The sequence below is a fragment of the Leuciscus leuciscus genome (genome assembly GCF_965113295.1).
Source record: "Leuciscus leuciscus genome assembly, chromosome: 11".
Taxonomy (NCBI): Eukaryota; Metazoa; Chordata; class Actinopteri; order Cypriniformes; family Leuciscidae; genus Leuciscus; species Leuciscus leuciscus.
In genome coordinates this window covers 9049007-9061787 of record NC_138735.1, presented here as the reverse complement: position 1 = coordinate 9061787, position 12781 = coordinate 9049007, and the positions used below count along the sequence as shown (strand labels likewise).

Below are 12781 nucleotides of genomic sequence, written 5' to 3'. Positions count from 1 at the left end.
GACATGAAAGCAGACATAAAAGACGTGAGGCTTAGAGCACAAGAAGCTGTAAATTACATTCCTCTAAAAAGCACCCATTTCCCCTTTACAAGTGGAGCAATAGTGTTATCAGGTTAGAGGTGATATTTCTGAAACCCTTCAAAATGCTCCGCTGGTCCAAAACTACATCCCCCAAATGATATTCCTATTAAGGGTACGTTTACACAACAACGATGTACTAAAACAATTTAACTTTTTTCTTTGTACAGATGACAATGTTATCAAAACGATCCCCGTTCACACAGATCTGTCCCTTTTTACCTAATTTAAGAAAAAGTCAAATCCTTTTAACACGAAAACCTCGAAAACATATCATCCTTGAGTCTGTTGAAAGGAACCTTTAATTTTTCATGATGAAAATTTTTTATATTGTGCTGATTTGTGTAATTCTTATAACCACGTGATGATGTCCGTGTGCGGCCAAAACGCATAAGCCTTCAGTTTTTAGTTGAAAACAGTGTCGTGAAAACATCCCCTATATTACTAAATGGCAGACCTAGTCTCGAGCCAGTGTTAGAGTGCAACCTCGGCTTTTTAAGTAATTTGCCATAATAACAAGGTGTCTTTGAGTACTCCAGGCAGCAGGGGATTTATCTGATATTAACACACCATAAATCAGCTTGGTTCTTTTTCATACAGTAAGTGTTCACTCAAAGACCATTAAGCTGGTAGGCGTAACCCCAAACCCTGCTAAACACAAATTGTACAATAATTATTTCAAGGTGTGTGCTTCTTTTATGCCTGGTGCTCCCCCCAAAGATAAAAGCCAGTGTGTTGCATTTGAACGTCCAGAATGCAGGAAGTGGTTGGGGAAGCATCTTTTCCTGTTTAGCGTGCAGGGATGAGAGCTGACATTAACTGTGGCAACATGAAACATAAGGGATGAGGGTTTGAAGATTCACGAAAAGTGAATCTTTCTTAGATAGCAAGGGGCTAAATTCAAGAAATGGTACAGTATTTTATAGTTTATACAAAACTGCATCTTAAAAAATATAACGTTAACACTGTATTTTACACTGTATTCTACGCGCTGTTGCTAACAGTAAACTATGCATCTACTAAACGACTACGTGGAACTAACCATAAACTAATCCTATAGCAAGTACATTTTGTTTATTATTATTACATAATTCTTAATTGTATAATTACACTGCAACAACGGCACCTTAAAATAAAGTGTAATTAAAATAACTGTGTAAACTTTCTAGATCTGGTAAAGAACTTTAAATGCTAAATCTTGAAGAACTACAGTGGGTCTAAGAGCGAGCCTTGTGGCACTCACAGCTGCCTTCATTTGTATTTGTTCAGACAGTATCATTTTTATGCATGCATGGTGGTAACAGTCTGATAAATATAACCAAATCCAATAAAAACTAGCAGTCTAAGAATGCTATCATGGTCCTCAAGCCTTTCCAAATGAATAAAATAGTCTATAATTTGAACAAGACACTATGGTTCAGTAGCCAGCCTGCCACAGGTTGTAAAAGGTCAAAACATTTTTCTGGTTATTTTTTGTGTTCAGACTTTGCAGTTGACAGAGCCTTCCTTTAATTAAAGTCTTTGCACACAATTCAAAATACCTCAACTGCTTTTTTCCAGTCTATACTCACCTCTAAGAATATGAATATGTGATGAAAGTTATTGTAGAGTTATTGTTCTACCAAATTAAAAACAAGGCATGGAAAGAATATCACTAGCTAAAAACTAATTTTGGACAAAGAAAATTATAACTGTAAAAAGCTATTTTACCAACATCAACCCATAGGGAACGAAATACCTTAAGGATTATAGCAAAACCAGGTCCACTGACATGTTGATGCCTTGTTAAGAAAGCATGACAAATCATCAAGGGTGTTTCAGGCTATGATTAGGTTAGGGTGGGCTGTGTTTTATGTTTGTAATGCAATGCAAAAAAAAAATTTAATAAATGTAATACATGCACAATTAAACCCTGACTCCGACAGAAAAGGGACATACATTCTTTGTATGTATGAAATAATTCAAAATTATAAAGCACAAGATTTTTGTGGTTAATTTTAGCAATATTTAGAGCTAATCCTAAAGTGTGGCATGAGGGGCATTGGCAATCAAATTGTGATTTTAGTGTGCCATCCACTGTCTCTGCTATGCAACTGCAGCTCAATAACATATGTAATCAAAACAATGTTAATATCACCAACTGTCCAATTTGAAGAAAAATGAATATTAGCAAAGCATGAACTAATACTGAAAACCCTAGTAAGTTGTTTACCCAACCCTTTGTTGTTTTGAGAACAAAAAAACATTGATTAAAGATTCAACCCCTGAAAAATGAATGGTTCCACAAATCTGTAGAGAAGGACAGGGAAACAATAGCGAAAACAACTAAATGAAGTGTTATTATCTTGGCCTTCTCAGGTGTGTATATCAGGTGTGTGTCATGTTCATATGGTCACTGTGATCTGCTTTCAGCATCCTCAAATTCAAAAAGAATCCCAATACATCAAGTATCTGTGTTGTGATGATGAGTTGACCATGACTCTGTGGGTGACTGGGATACGTATTGCAAAGGTGAGCAGAAACCAGGCCACACACCAAAAACCAAAATAGATAATGATTAATTATTGTATAAATGCAAGAAGACACTAAGTTGAACTTTATGCAGCAAATTAAACTATAAATTATAGTTTACAATGCAAAAACATACTGTAAATTGTAGCTGTATTGTGTTGGGTCCTATTGTGAGCTGTCTACTTTGTCAAAAAAAAATTATAATAATGAAAACCTACCTTATTAATGGTCTTGTTTTGTCATGATTTTGTCATAGTATGGTAAGCAGTTATATGAAAACCACAAAGCCGCTGTGAGGAAAGCAGCCGGCACTGGAAGCTGGGCTAACCGCACTATCCAGGCCTCCTCCAGTGCATCCACACCCTCTCCTACACCTAAAGGTAGAGATAATGAGCTAAATAGATTGTTATAAAATGTATCATATATATCTTTATATAAAAGGATTTTGATGACATTTTTGTGCTTATCTTTCAGCCAAAGCTGCGAATGGACACGCTCCTCAGCTTCCAAAGGACACCAAGGTATCTCTAAATCTATCAGTTGCCTTAGTAATGAAGAACACCATAATATAATACCATAATATATGATATAATATAATATAATATAATATAAGTTCATGGACCATATGTGTGTTATGTAATGTTTTCAGACACTTAACTGCATGTTAATTGCAATTAAACAAAAAATAGTTTAAATTTGACACACTTAAGTACATCTTTTTATAACATTTCATAACTACTTCAGAATGTACTGAAAAGCATTTATAGTAAACTAAAATATACATATATCATTTCTATTGAAACTTGTCATGTTTAAAATATTTAATTACACATTTGTTGTGATGAAGTTGCCAATTACAACTTTTAAAATATATTAACATTAAATGTATTAACGAATAACACACTACAGTTAAAATTATAATCAAATTTATATGTGCTCTAGTAGGTATTATAAATAAAAGTTTAACTGTTAATTTGTCATGATTGCAAAGTACACTTTTTAAAATTGCACTAAACTCTGTTAAGAAACAGTCATGAAAGTGCAATGTCTTTAAATACACATATAGTGGCCTTTTATTTAATGAATAATATATTATCTGAAAATATATATTTTTCATTAAATATACTTTAAAGATTTAAAGTATACTTCAAGAGCAGTAAAATTACGCACACTAATATTTTACAAAGGGTGACGGTTCCTTTAGAGTTGTTTTAATCCCCTTGTAATTTCATCATTTATCTGAAATGCTCCTGAATGCTACTTTTGGTTTGTTTTTGAAGAGTCCTGGCAACCAAACATCTTTCCCACCACCTCCGCCTTCAATGGAAACCCTGCCTCCTCCACCACCCGACCCCATGTTGCCTCCTCCTCCCCCTGCTCCTCCTGCCAGCACAACCAAAGTCAACAAGTTTCCTCCTCCACCTCGATTCCCACAATCCTCCTTCCCACCTCCACCCATGGATGACCTGCCTCCACCACCACCTCCTCCAGAAGATGCCGAGCTGCCCCCTGACTTTCTTCCTCCACCGCCTCCTAGTTTTGCACCTTACGGGGGAGACTCGCTCCCCCCACCACCTCCAGACCCCATCACCTCCCTTCCACCTCCTCCTCCTCCTGGTCCCCAAAACTTTGCATCTGCAGGTGGAGCTCCACCACCACCACCTCCACCCCCGCCTCCACCACCAGCTCCTGCACCGGCTGCCAAACCATCCGCCGGCTCCGTCAGAAAAATGCCTCCAGCTCCACCAAAGAGAACTACACCTCTACAAACAGCGCCCCCAGGTGGCGAACTCATGTCAGAACTGATGACAGCAATGCTGAAAAAGCGCAGTCAACAATGATCTTGAAGACAGATAGAGCTAATTGACGTGTTTTTGTAGTTGGACTGAGGAACTGACCGCCAAACAAGTTCTCGGCGTGACATTAGGACACACATCTTTAATTATTTTGTTGTTTAATATTCTTGCATTACACCACCAGACTAAAATATGTAAATACTTTGTACTTACGCACCTAATCAGATTATTTGTATTACAAATATGCTATATCATCATTGCTAATGGAATGTCATAATAAATAAGGTCTTGCAAAGTTAACTGTTTAACAGATTTTGACATGCCTAATTGTTAAACAGGAGTAAACGAGATGCATGATGCAAAGATTTTTGCACTTTTGTAGAAATGCAGAAACAGCAATATTACAAAAGACATCCATGTCCATTGTCCATATATAACGTGCATATATGTACATATATAACATCAAACATGGCGCATCCTCCAATCAGATCATCCATTAGGAAGTGTGATTACAATGTCATAAACAATATTTTTGGTTCAAATGATGCTGAAATTTGTGATTTATTTTTTTCATTCGACCCTGAGTTAGGAAGAACAGCTGACCCTCAGCTGCTGAGCCCAGGATGGAGGTTTACTGGCATATCCGGCTCTCTCAGCCTCTTCCTGCTCCATAAATGGCTCCATTAAAGTCTTCTGCAACAGTGTCACCTAGAAATACATCAAACATACTGTCAACAAGCCATAATGGTCTGTCTGAAGATGTTACATTGTATGTATAATTGTCAAGTCTTCATTTCACAGTAATATATTAAAGCAAACACTCTAAGATATATGATAAGCATGATCATGACAGTATATTAGTTTGACATCACATGTAATAATAATACCTCTGAAAAGTCATTTTTCTCTGCTTTTCTGATAGCAGATTCAGCCATCCAGTTCCTCAACACATACCGTGGGTTTACAAATAATAAACGCTGTTCTTTTGAACTTTATATTAATCAAAACATGTATCAGGGTTTCCTCAGAAATATTAAGCAGCTCAACTGTTTTCAAATGTTTCTTGAGCAGCAAATCATCATATTAGAATGATTTCTGAAGGATCATGTGACACTGAAGACTGGAGAAATGATCACAGGAATAAATTACATTCAACTGAACAAATATATTAATTACACAAATACTGTATATTCAAATAGAATAATTTATTTTATATTGTAATAATATCTCATAGTATAATAATATATTATAGTAATACAAAATGACTGTTTTTATTGTATTTTTGATTAAATAAATGCAGCCTTCGTGAGCATAAGAAACTTCTTTCAAAAACAAATCTTACCAATCATGAACATTTCAGCGGTAGTGTTACTGTAACAATATATAAACACATAATATATAACACTGCATCATATAACATATACAAAAACACACCTTGCATTCTGTGCTGCCGTTCTTCATCTGAGTCACTCATTATCCTGAAGAAGACGATTAACACATCAAGTGATGTTCATTTTTAATCCTCTAAAGAGTTCGAGTTTACATTACAGCAACATTACCTTGACAGACGCTGTAAATACAGCTGAACCCAGTCTCTGAAATGCTTGTGTGATGAGAGGTCTGAAAGAGCCCACAAAGACTGTCAAGAGAGACACAGTCACAGTTAATGGACTGAAATCATGATTATGGATATTGCGGCTGCTGTGGGAGTGAATGGAGAGGAAACGTACCGGAGCAAAGGATCCCTTCTGAAGCCGGGACAGGGTCACTTCACTCAGCTGTCTGAAAGTCATAGTGAAGTCTGCTCCAGTGTCCTCCATTAGCTCAACACATCACACATCATACAACATTATATGGGTCATTCTCAGGAAATGCTGCCATATGTGTGATCTACTACTGATTTAACTCCATACTGAACTTACTATTTCTGACAGTTCGGCTGTTAAATATATAATAAAAAAATAAAAAATGAATTAATGAATTAATTATAGTACAATCAGAGAAAAAAACGATCCAGCTAATATTTACCTTTAGAAGAAATGCAATCACATATGAATCCTTTTCTTCATTTCCCAGAAAGCCCAACTTTGCTTTGAACAGCTCATGAAATCTACAACAGAAACAGTAAAGTGAGATCAGGAACGACTCAGAGAGGAATACAGTGATCTATATTGTCTAATGACAGGCTCACCTTTGATGGTAGATTTGTGGATACTCTCTCAATATTTGCTGAGATCTGAAGTAAATGAATTGACACAAATCACCCTTATTTATTCCAGACCAATACCAACAGAAAATAAAAGGATCTCTTACTGTGAAAGCTGATCTGAGGTCAGCAGTGGTTTCAGAGCTTCTAGAAGTTTCTGTAGATTGAACAGGCCAACATTAGCCTGAGCTCCTATACTGTACCGGCCCTCGTCATCAGACGTGTTGGGGACAAAATCTATACAGAGGAAACAATGCTGGAGCAATAACACACATTTAACAATACAAATATTATATGTTATTATTATGGCTGTCTGTTTCACTTTAACTTATTAGAATATAATAAAGTAAAATAAAACAAGTAATGGATTAAAAAAAGAATGCAATTAATCATGCCCCTCAACCCATATATACTGTAAGTATATACAAAATTTATAGTAGATCTAAAGTAGCTTACTATTCATACAATTTTCCTCCACTTTTGCAGTATTGTGTATATATATATATATATATATATATATACATACACATACATATATATATATACATATATATATATATATATATATATACATATATATATATATATATATATATGTACGTACGTACGTACGTATGTACGCGTGTGTGTGTGTGTTCTCGTATATGGTTTATGAGGACACAAATGTGTATAATGATATGGGTAATTCAACGTAAACATCTTCACACTTCCTGTGTCCTCATAAACCAAATGGCTTAATAATATGGATGGGGTATATATAGTCCCTGTGTGTGTGTGTGTGTGTGTGTGTGTGTGTGTGTGTGTGTGTGTGTGTGTGTGTGTGTGTGTGTGTGTGTGTGTGTGTGTGTGTGTGTGTGTGTGTGTGTGTGTGTGTGTAAAGTTATATGACAAAAAAATAAACTTAAAGGAAGATAATTGCTAATATTATGAAAGTTTAAGTTAGACAAAGAAACATACTTGGGTCATATGATTCCATAAATCCAAATGGGCCATAATCAAAAGTGATAGAAAGCAGACTGAAGTTATCTGTGTTACAGACTCCTGTGTGAAGATGCAGATCATGATGTTGTGCATTTTGCGTATTAAGCTCGATCTATAATGATAAATCTCTGTGATAACTAAACAAGTAAAGCAGAGTGAACTAACCATGAGCAAAACCAACCGACATCCAGTGGGCGATTAAATGTGCCGTTTCATTCAGCACTCGAGAGAAAAACCCCTTCACACAACATGAAAACCATTCAAATATAGTGAGACTGATCAGACAATATAAAATAATCTTGTATTACAGCTAAACAGCAGAGAGACACAGATACTCACCACATACTTGTCAGGGTCATTTGTTGCTATAGATTTAAAATGCTCTTTAATTACAAAGTCCAACAATGTCCTGAAAATAAAAAATTAAAAAAAATTAAAAAGCAAATAAGAGTGAAAACAAAATATTATCTCCCAAGTTAAAGTTAATATACCGTAGGACATCTAACTCTCCAGTTCTAGTTAATATCTCCAGTGAACCGATACGAAACCAGGACTTGGCCAGATGCAGAACAACCGCTCCTGATAGATACAGAGAACAATCACATAAAGCTGAGGAGGATAAAGAACTTAGTTACTCGATTTTTCCAAATCTGATCGTATTTTACCTCTTTCTTTTATGACACTGCCATTATAAAACCGATCCCTCCAAACAGGTTCCTCACTCACAACCAGACTGACAAACAATAAAGGCAAAAAAATGGAAAAAGTATAAATAAATAAAATAATAATATTCAACACCAAACATTTGAATGTGATAAATACATATATTTCTCTTCTTATGCATGTCCATTCATATATATTATGTGTATATAATATATATATATATATATATATATATATATATATATATATATATATATATATATGTATGTGTGTGTGTGTGTGTGTGTGTGTGTGTGTGTGTGTGTGTGTGTGTGTGTGTGTGTGTGTGTGTGTGTGTGTGTGTGTGTGTGTGTGTGTGTGTGTGTGTGTGTGTGTGTGTGTGTGTGTGTGTGTGTGTGTGTGTGTCTCTACTCCAACAGTTGGTTTTTTTCAGGATCTCAATATGTGGCACTCGATCTTGGCAGCGTATCCTCAAAGTGACATGGCAAGATCGAGTGCCACATATTGAGATCCTGAAAAAAAAAAAAAACTGTTGGAGTATAGAAGCAACCCTAATGCTCTACCAACTCAGATGGCTTGGTCATGTTGTGAGAATGCCACCAAGTCGCCTTCCACGTAAGATACTCTATGGTCAATTACATCTTGGCTCCCGATTTACAGGCGCTCAAAAAAAGAGGCTGAAAGACCAACTAAAAGGAAGAAGTGTGTGATAAAGCCCACATCCCTGGAAACTAGTGCAGCGAATCGCACACTCTGGCAACAACTCTGTCAGAATGGAGTACAAGCTACGAAGACAGGAGAACTGAACATCGCCTGACTAAAAGACATCAGAGAAAGCAGGCCATGCTTGTTCCTGCCCCCTTAAGGCCATCAGGAGAAACTTTTACATGCCCTGTCTGTAAAAGACAGTGTGCATCCCGCATCCGACTATATAGTCATCAAACAACCCACAAATTATAGGAGAAGTTATCATCGGACGACGATGGACTACCCAGAATGTGTACCTGAGGGCTCTGCTGGTACATGTGTGTGTGTGTGTGTGTGTGTGTGTGTGTGTGTGTGTGTGTGTGTGTGTGTGTGTGTGTGTGTGTGTGTGTGTGTACCTGAGGGCTCTGCTGGTAGGAACTCCCAGAAAGTGCATGGCTTCACTGCACAGGAACTCCCTCACAGAGGAGCGAATCACAGCCCGTCCATCACCAGACCTGCACACAAAACATCATGTACAGTAAACAGCATAACCATTACACTCCTGCCAGACAGAGAATCACACACTATGAGTCATAATGTAAGATCATTTACAACTAAATATATCTCAGAATTACTTAAAAAGCATATCAAAAATATTGAGCAGCAGAAACTGATATTCACCTTGAGTACGGTGTCTTTCCTGAGCCTTTCAACTGGACTTCCCATCTTTCACCCTTTCTGGATAAAAGAGAGATTGTATACCGCTCTAACGGTTAACACTTGTCAGTTCTAAACTGAGAGATGTCATTGTTCAGACGCATGTTTAAGCATTAAGTGAGAATTAGATTTAAAAAATGCCAGAATCATCTATTTGCTGAAAAACCAGTAAGTATAGATCAAACATTCCATTCTTTAATCTTAAACAACATTATGGGAAAGTTGACATGCATTACAACAGAAAAGTCACATCTGACAATAACAACTGATGATTTGTGTTGAACGCTGATGGAAAAGGATGATTTTACCTGTTTGTGTATTCACCCAACATATGTGCTCTTCCATCCCCCAGCTGTCCGGCCCAATAACCAAACTATAATAATAATAACACATGGTTGACATGTTTGCTCTGGTTGTCTTACGCCATCGCTGTCGGGTTTGAAGTGACGGTCAGTTTTACCTGATGGCCCCCGTATCTGTGTGCCAGTGGAACAGAGCCAGGAAACAGTTTCCCACCACTGACACAACGGACAAACTCTTCATTCTGAATCACAGACTCATTCAGATCCAAAATATTCCTCAACACATCCTGAAATACACAAAAGAGCCTGAATATATGCAGAAACAACATTTACACAAAAGTACTGTGGTGGTACCATGGTCCAGTTTGGTTTTAAAGCAGTTTTCTCAGACTGTGATCCTCAGACCACTGGTGGTTCTGTAAAGAGTCCAAGTGGCCCACGAGTTCATTAGCTGATTAAAAGCTTTATGACTGAATCAATTTATAAAAGTATAACTGACAAAAACAAACAAAAAACACTAAATTAACTGAATTAATTAACTCAATACAATAAATGAACTGTTTGTGACTAAATAAATGTATGATAAAGTGTTTCTATTGGTATGTAAGTGTTGGGTCCAATTTTGAAGCTAGCATTATATAATATCTATATATATAATAGAGTATAATAGCTAAAAATAATTTGCCCACAACCTAAAGTAGACATTTATTTGAGGAGTTGGGTGGTTCAATTTTTTTTTTTTTTAAGTGATCTGCTACACCCTTGTAAAAAATAAGTGTTAAAAACAAAAATGGAAAACTATGTTTCTTTTAAAAAACAGTTATTGCAGATAATACAAAATTAATGAAATAAAAAGCCACTTAACGAGTATACTTTCATGACCGTTTCTTAACAAACTATAATAAATGTTCATTTAATTTCAGTTAACATGATGCAATTAAGTGTCCGAAACATTATATTCAGTTTGCACCAAAGTATATTCTTTTAAAGTAGCCTATATTATTTTCATAATTTCTCTTTTTAAAAGTATGATGAAGTGTACTTCTTTGTAACAACAGCCTGAATACGTTCAAAATTATGCTGACGACGACAATGTTATTGGTAGTGCTGATGATGATTAATTTATTACTATTTTAAAATGTGGACAAGAAAAATGATAAAGAATGGGTGTGACCAAACTTTTGACTGGTGGTTAGATGGCACTAGCTCTATTGTATTTTTCTGTTTCATAAATTACATATACACAGTTACTGCAACAATATCCCCAGGTTTGACTGCAGTGAAGCACAAGTTCTCTGTAAATGATGATGAGTGGATGGGTTTATTGACCTGTGACACAGCAGCCAGTGTCAGGGGCTCTTTCAGAGGAGAGGGCTGAGACTCTGAAAACACACTTCTCTTCACAGTACGAATAACATTACCATCAACCTCATCAAGAGGCAGAGCATCTGTAAAACACACAGAAGTTATTAAAACATAGTCAACGTGTACAATAGCATGTTGGCACTCATATCTGTATCTTACCTAGTAGTTTATGTGATAATGCCAGTAGTATTTCTCCACAGTGTTTCACATCGCTATAAAAGTGACTCTTATCGAACTCTCTTTCATTACAACTTTCATTCTCACAGAATTCTTGTTCGTCCCTAAATGTAGCGATGGCGACGGCCGATAAAAATAAAAATAACGTGAAACCATGTTTTGTCATTACATCAAACTCACAGGCATATTTTTTTAACTATATATGTCCTGTACTTCCTTACATCACGTAACTAGAGGAAAACATCAGAACTGTCACACAAACAATCCTTCAATGTTCCACCAGAGGGCGCTCATCGGCTCAAAATCCCGAATGCTCCATTTATGCAATATTCGGGACTTTTTTGTCTTTTTGGAAATGTATGCGCGTTATAAACCATAACCGATTAAATCTATTAATTGTATGGGTTTAGAAGCTGTCGTACTTTCTCACTATAATGATTAAATAAGCGTCTCTAGCCAATGATCAGAGACAACTGTGATTGGTCAACCTCCAATCTGTACTGTAACAAGTAACAAGTAACAGGTACCATGTGTATGGAAGCTTATGGGTAGAAATATTCAATTTGAAATGCAATATGTAAAATGGCAATGCATTTCTGTATTTAAATTTAAATTTCCCCATACATTTGTGCAACGTTTGGTGCAAAATGAAAATGAAAATTCAATTATATAATTTACATTTGCCATTTCATACAATAGTTTTAATATGTAAATTGAATACATATTTTAACACTTTATAAGTTGCAAAATTTAAATAAAAATGTATTACAGAAATGATTAGATATGTTTAACATGTTCATGCAAAAACTGTGGCAAAATTGTAATTTAAATTAAATTTTTTCTTCATTGCATTTACACTCACATTTAAGACACTTGCGATTTCCAAGCGCCACCTACTGACAGAAAGTGAATTTGCGTTTTCATTCAGTCCGTCTGCTGTTTTTGTTTTGTGCAGGTGTCTTCTAGCATAATTTCACAAAACAAAAGTCAGACCATTTTGTTTTTGCTTTAAATCTTGAAATTATACAATCTAATTTAAATAAAAAATAAATTATCATGCTACATGTGTGTAGCCTCTTTGTTTGCATCATGATTACATTTCAAATGGCTGGCAACAGATGTTATAGAGCAAATAAACAACAAATAAATTTGCTTAAAGGAAAAAATTTGGCTATTGGAATTGGCCAATTTGCTTGAAAAAAATTGTTATCAGCAATAGAAAATCATAATCGGGCCACCCTAATAATAATAAAAAAAAGAAATAAAACATTATTAACAGTCTTTTCACTGTTTTCACA

General features: G+C 35.7%; 2 protein-coding genes across 2 annotated transcripts in view; one reads left to right on the top strand and one right to left on the bottom strand.

Annotated features, from left to right (window-relative positions):
- Positions 1-4685, top strand: part of apbb1ip (amyloid beta (A4) precursor protein-binding, family B, member 1 interacting protein) — a 34400-nt gene extending 29715 nt beyond the window's left edge. The window contains exons 11-14 of the mRNA XM_082184979.1: positions 2491-2589; positions 2846-2969; positions 3064-3110; positions 3870-4685. Coding sequence (XP_082041105.1) covers positions 2491-2589; positions 2846-2969; positions 3064-3110; positions 3870-4430 — 831 coding nt within the window. The 3' untranslated portion in view covers positions 4431-4685. The remainder of the gene's footprint in view (positions 1-2490; positions 2590-2845; positions 2970-3063; positions 3111-3869) is intronic.
- LOC309509975 (protein adenylyltransferase SelO-like) lies at positions 4527-11719 on the bottom strand. The gene is made up of 19 exons (XM_082185006.1): positions 11466-11719; positions 11271-11389; positions 10100-10228; positions 9948-10012; positions 9604-9660; positions 9339-9437; positions 8238-8305; positions 8064-8151; positions 7912-7981; positions 7738-7810; positions 7549-7632; positions 6699-6828; positions 6577-6621; positions 6414-6495; positions 6116-6208; positions 5945-6024; positions 5818-5863; positions 5273-5350; positions 4527-5093 (listed from the first exon to the last, which is right to left on the bottom strand). Exons 1-19 carry the CDS (start codon positions 11647-11649, stop codon positions 4971-4973), a joined length of 1713 nt encoding a protein of 570 aa, XP_082041132.1. The 5' UTR covers positions 11650-11719; the 3' UTR covers positions 4527-4970.
- Positions 11720-12781: the final 1062 nt, after the last annotated feature.

Coding starts and splice junctions, on each gene's coding strand:
- LOC309509975 (XM_082185006.1), bottom strand. CDS start 11,649: ATGACAAAACATGGTTTCACGTTATTTTTATTTTTATCGGCCGTCGCC. Junction 7,811..7,911: donor ATGACCCTGACAAGTATGTG/GTGAGTATCTGT, acceptor TGTTGTGTGAAG/GGGTTTTTCTCTCGAGTGCT. Junction 6,829..7,548: donor TATGGAATCATATGACCCAA/GTATGTTTCTTT, acceptor TCCTCTGTATAG/ATTTTGTCCCCAACACGTCT.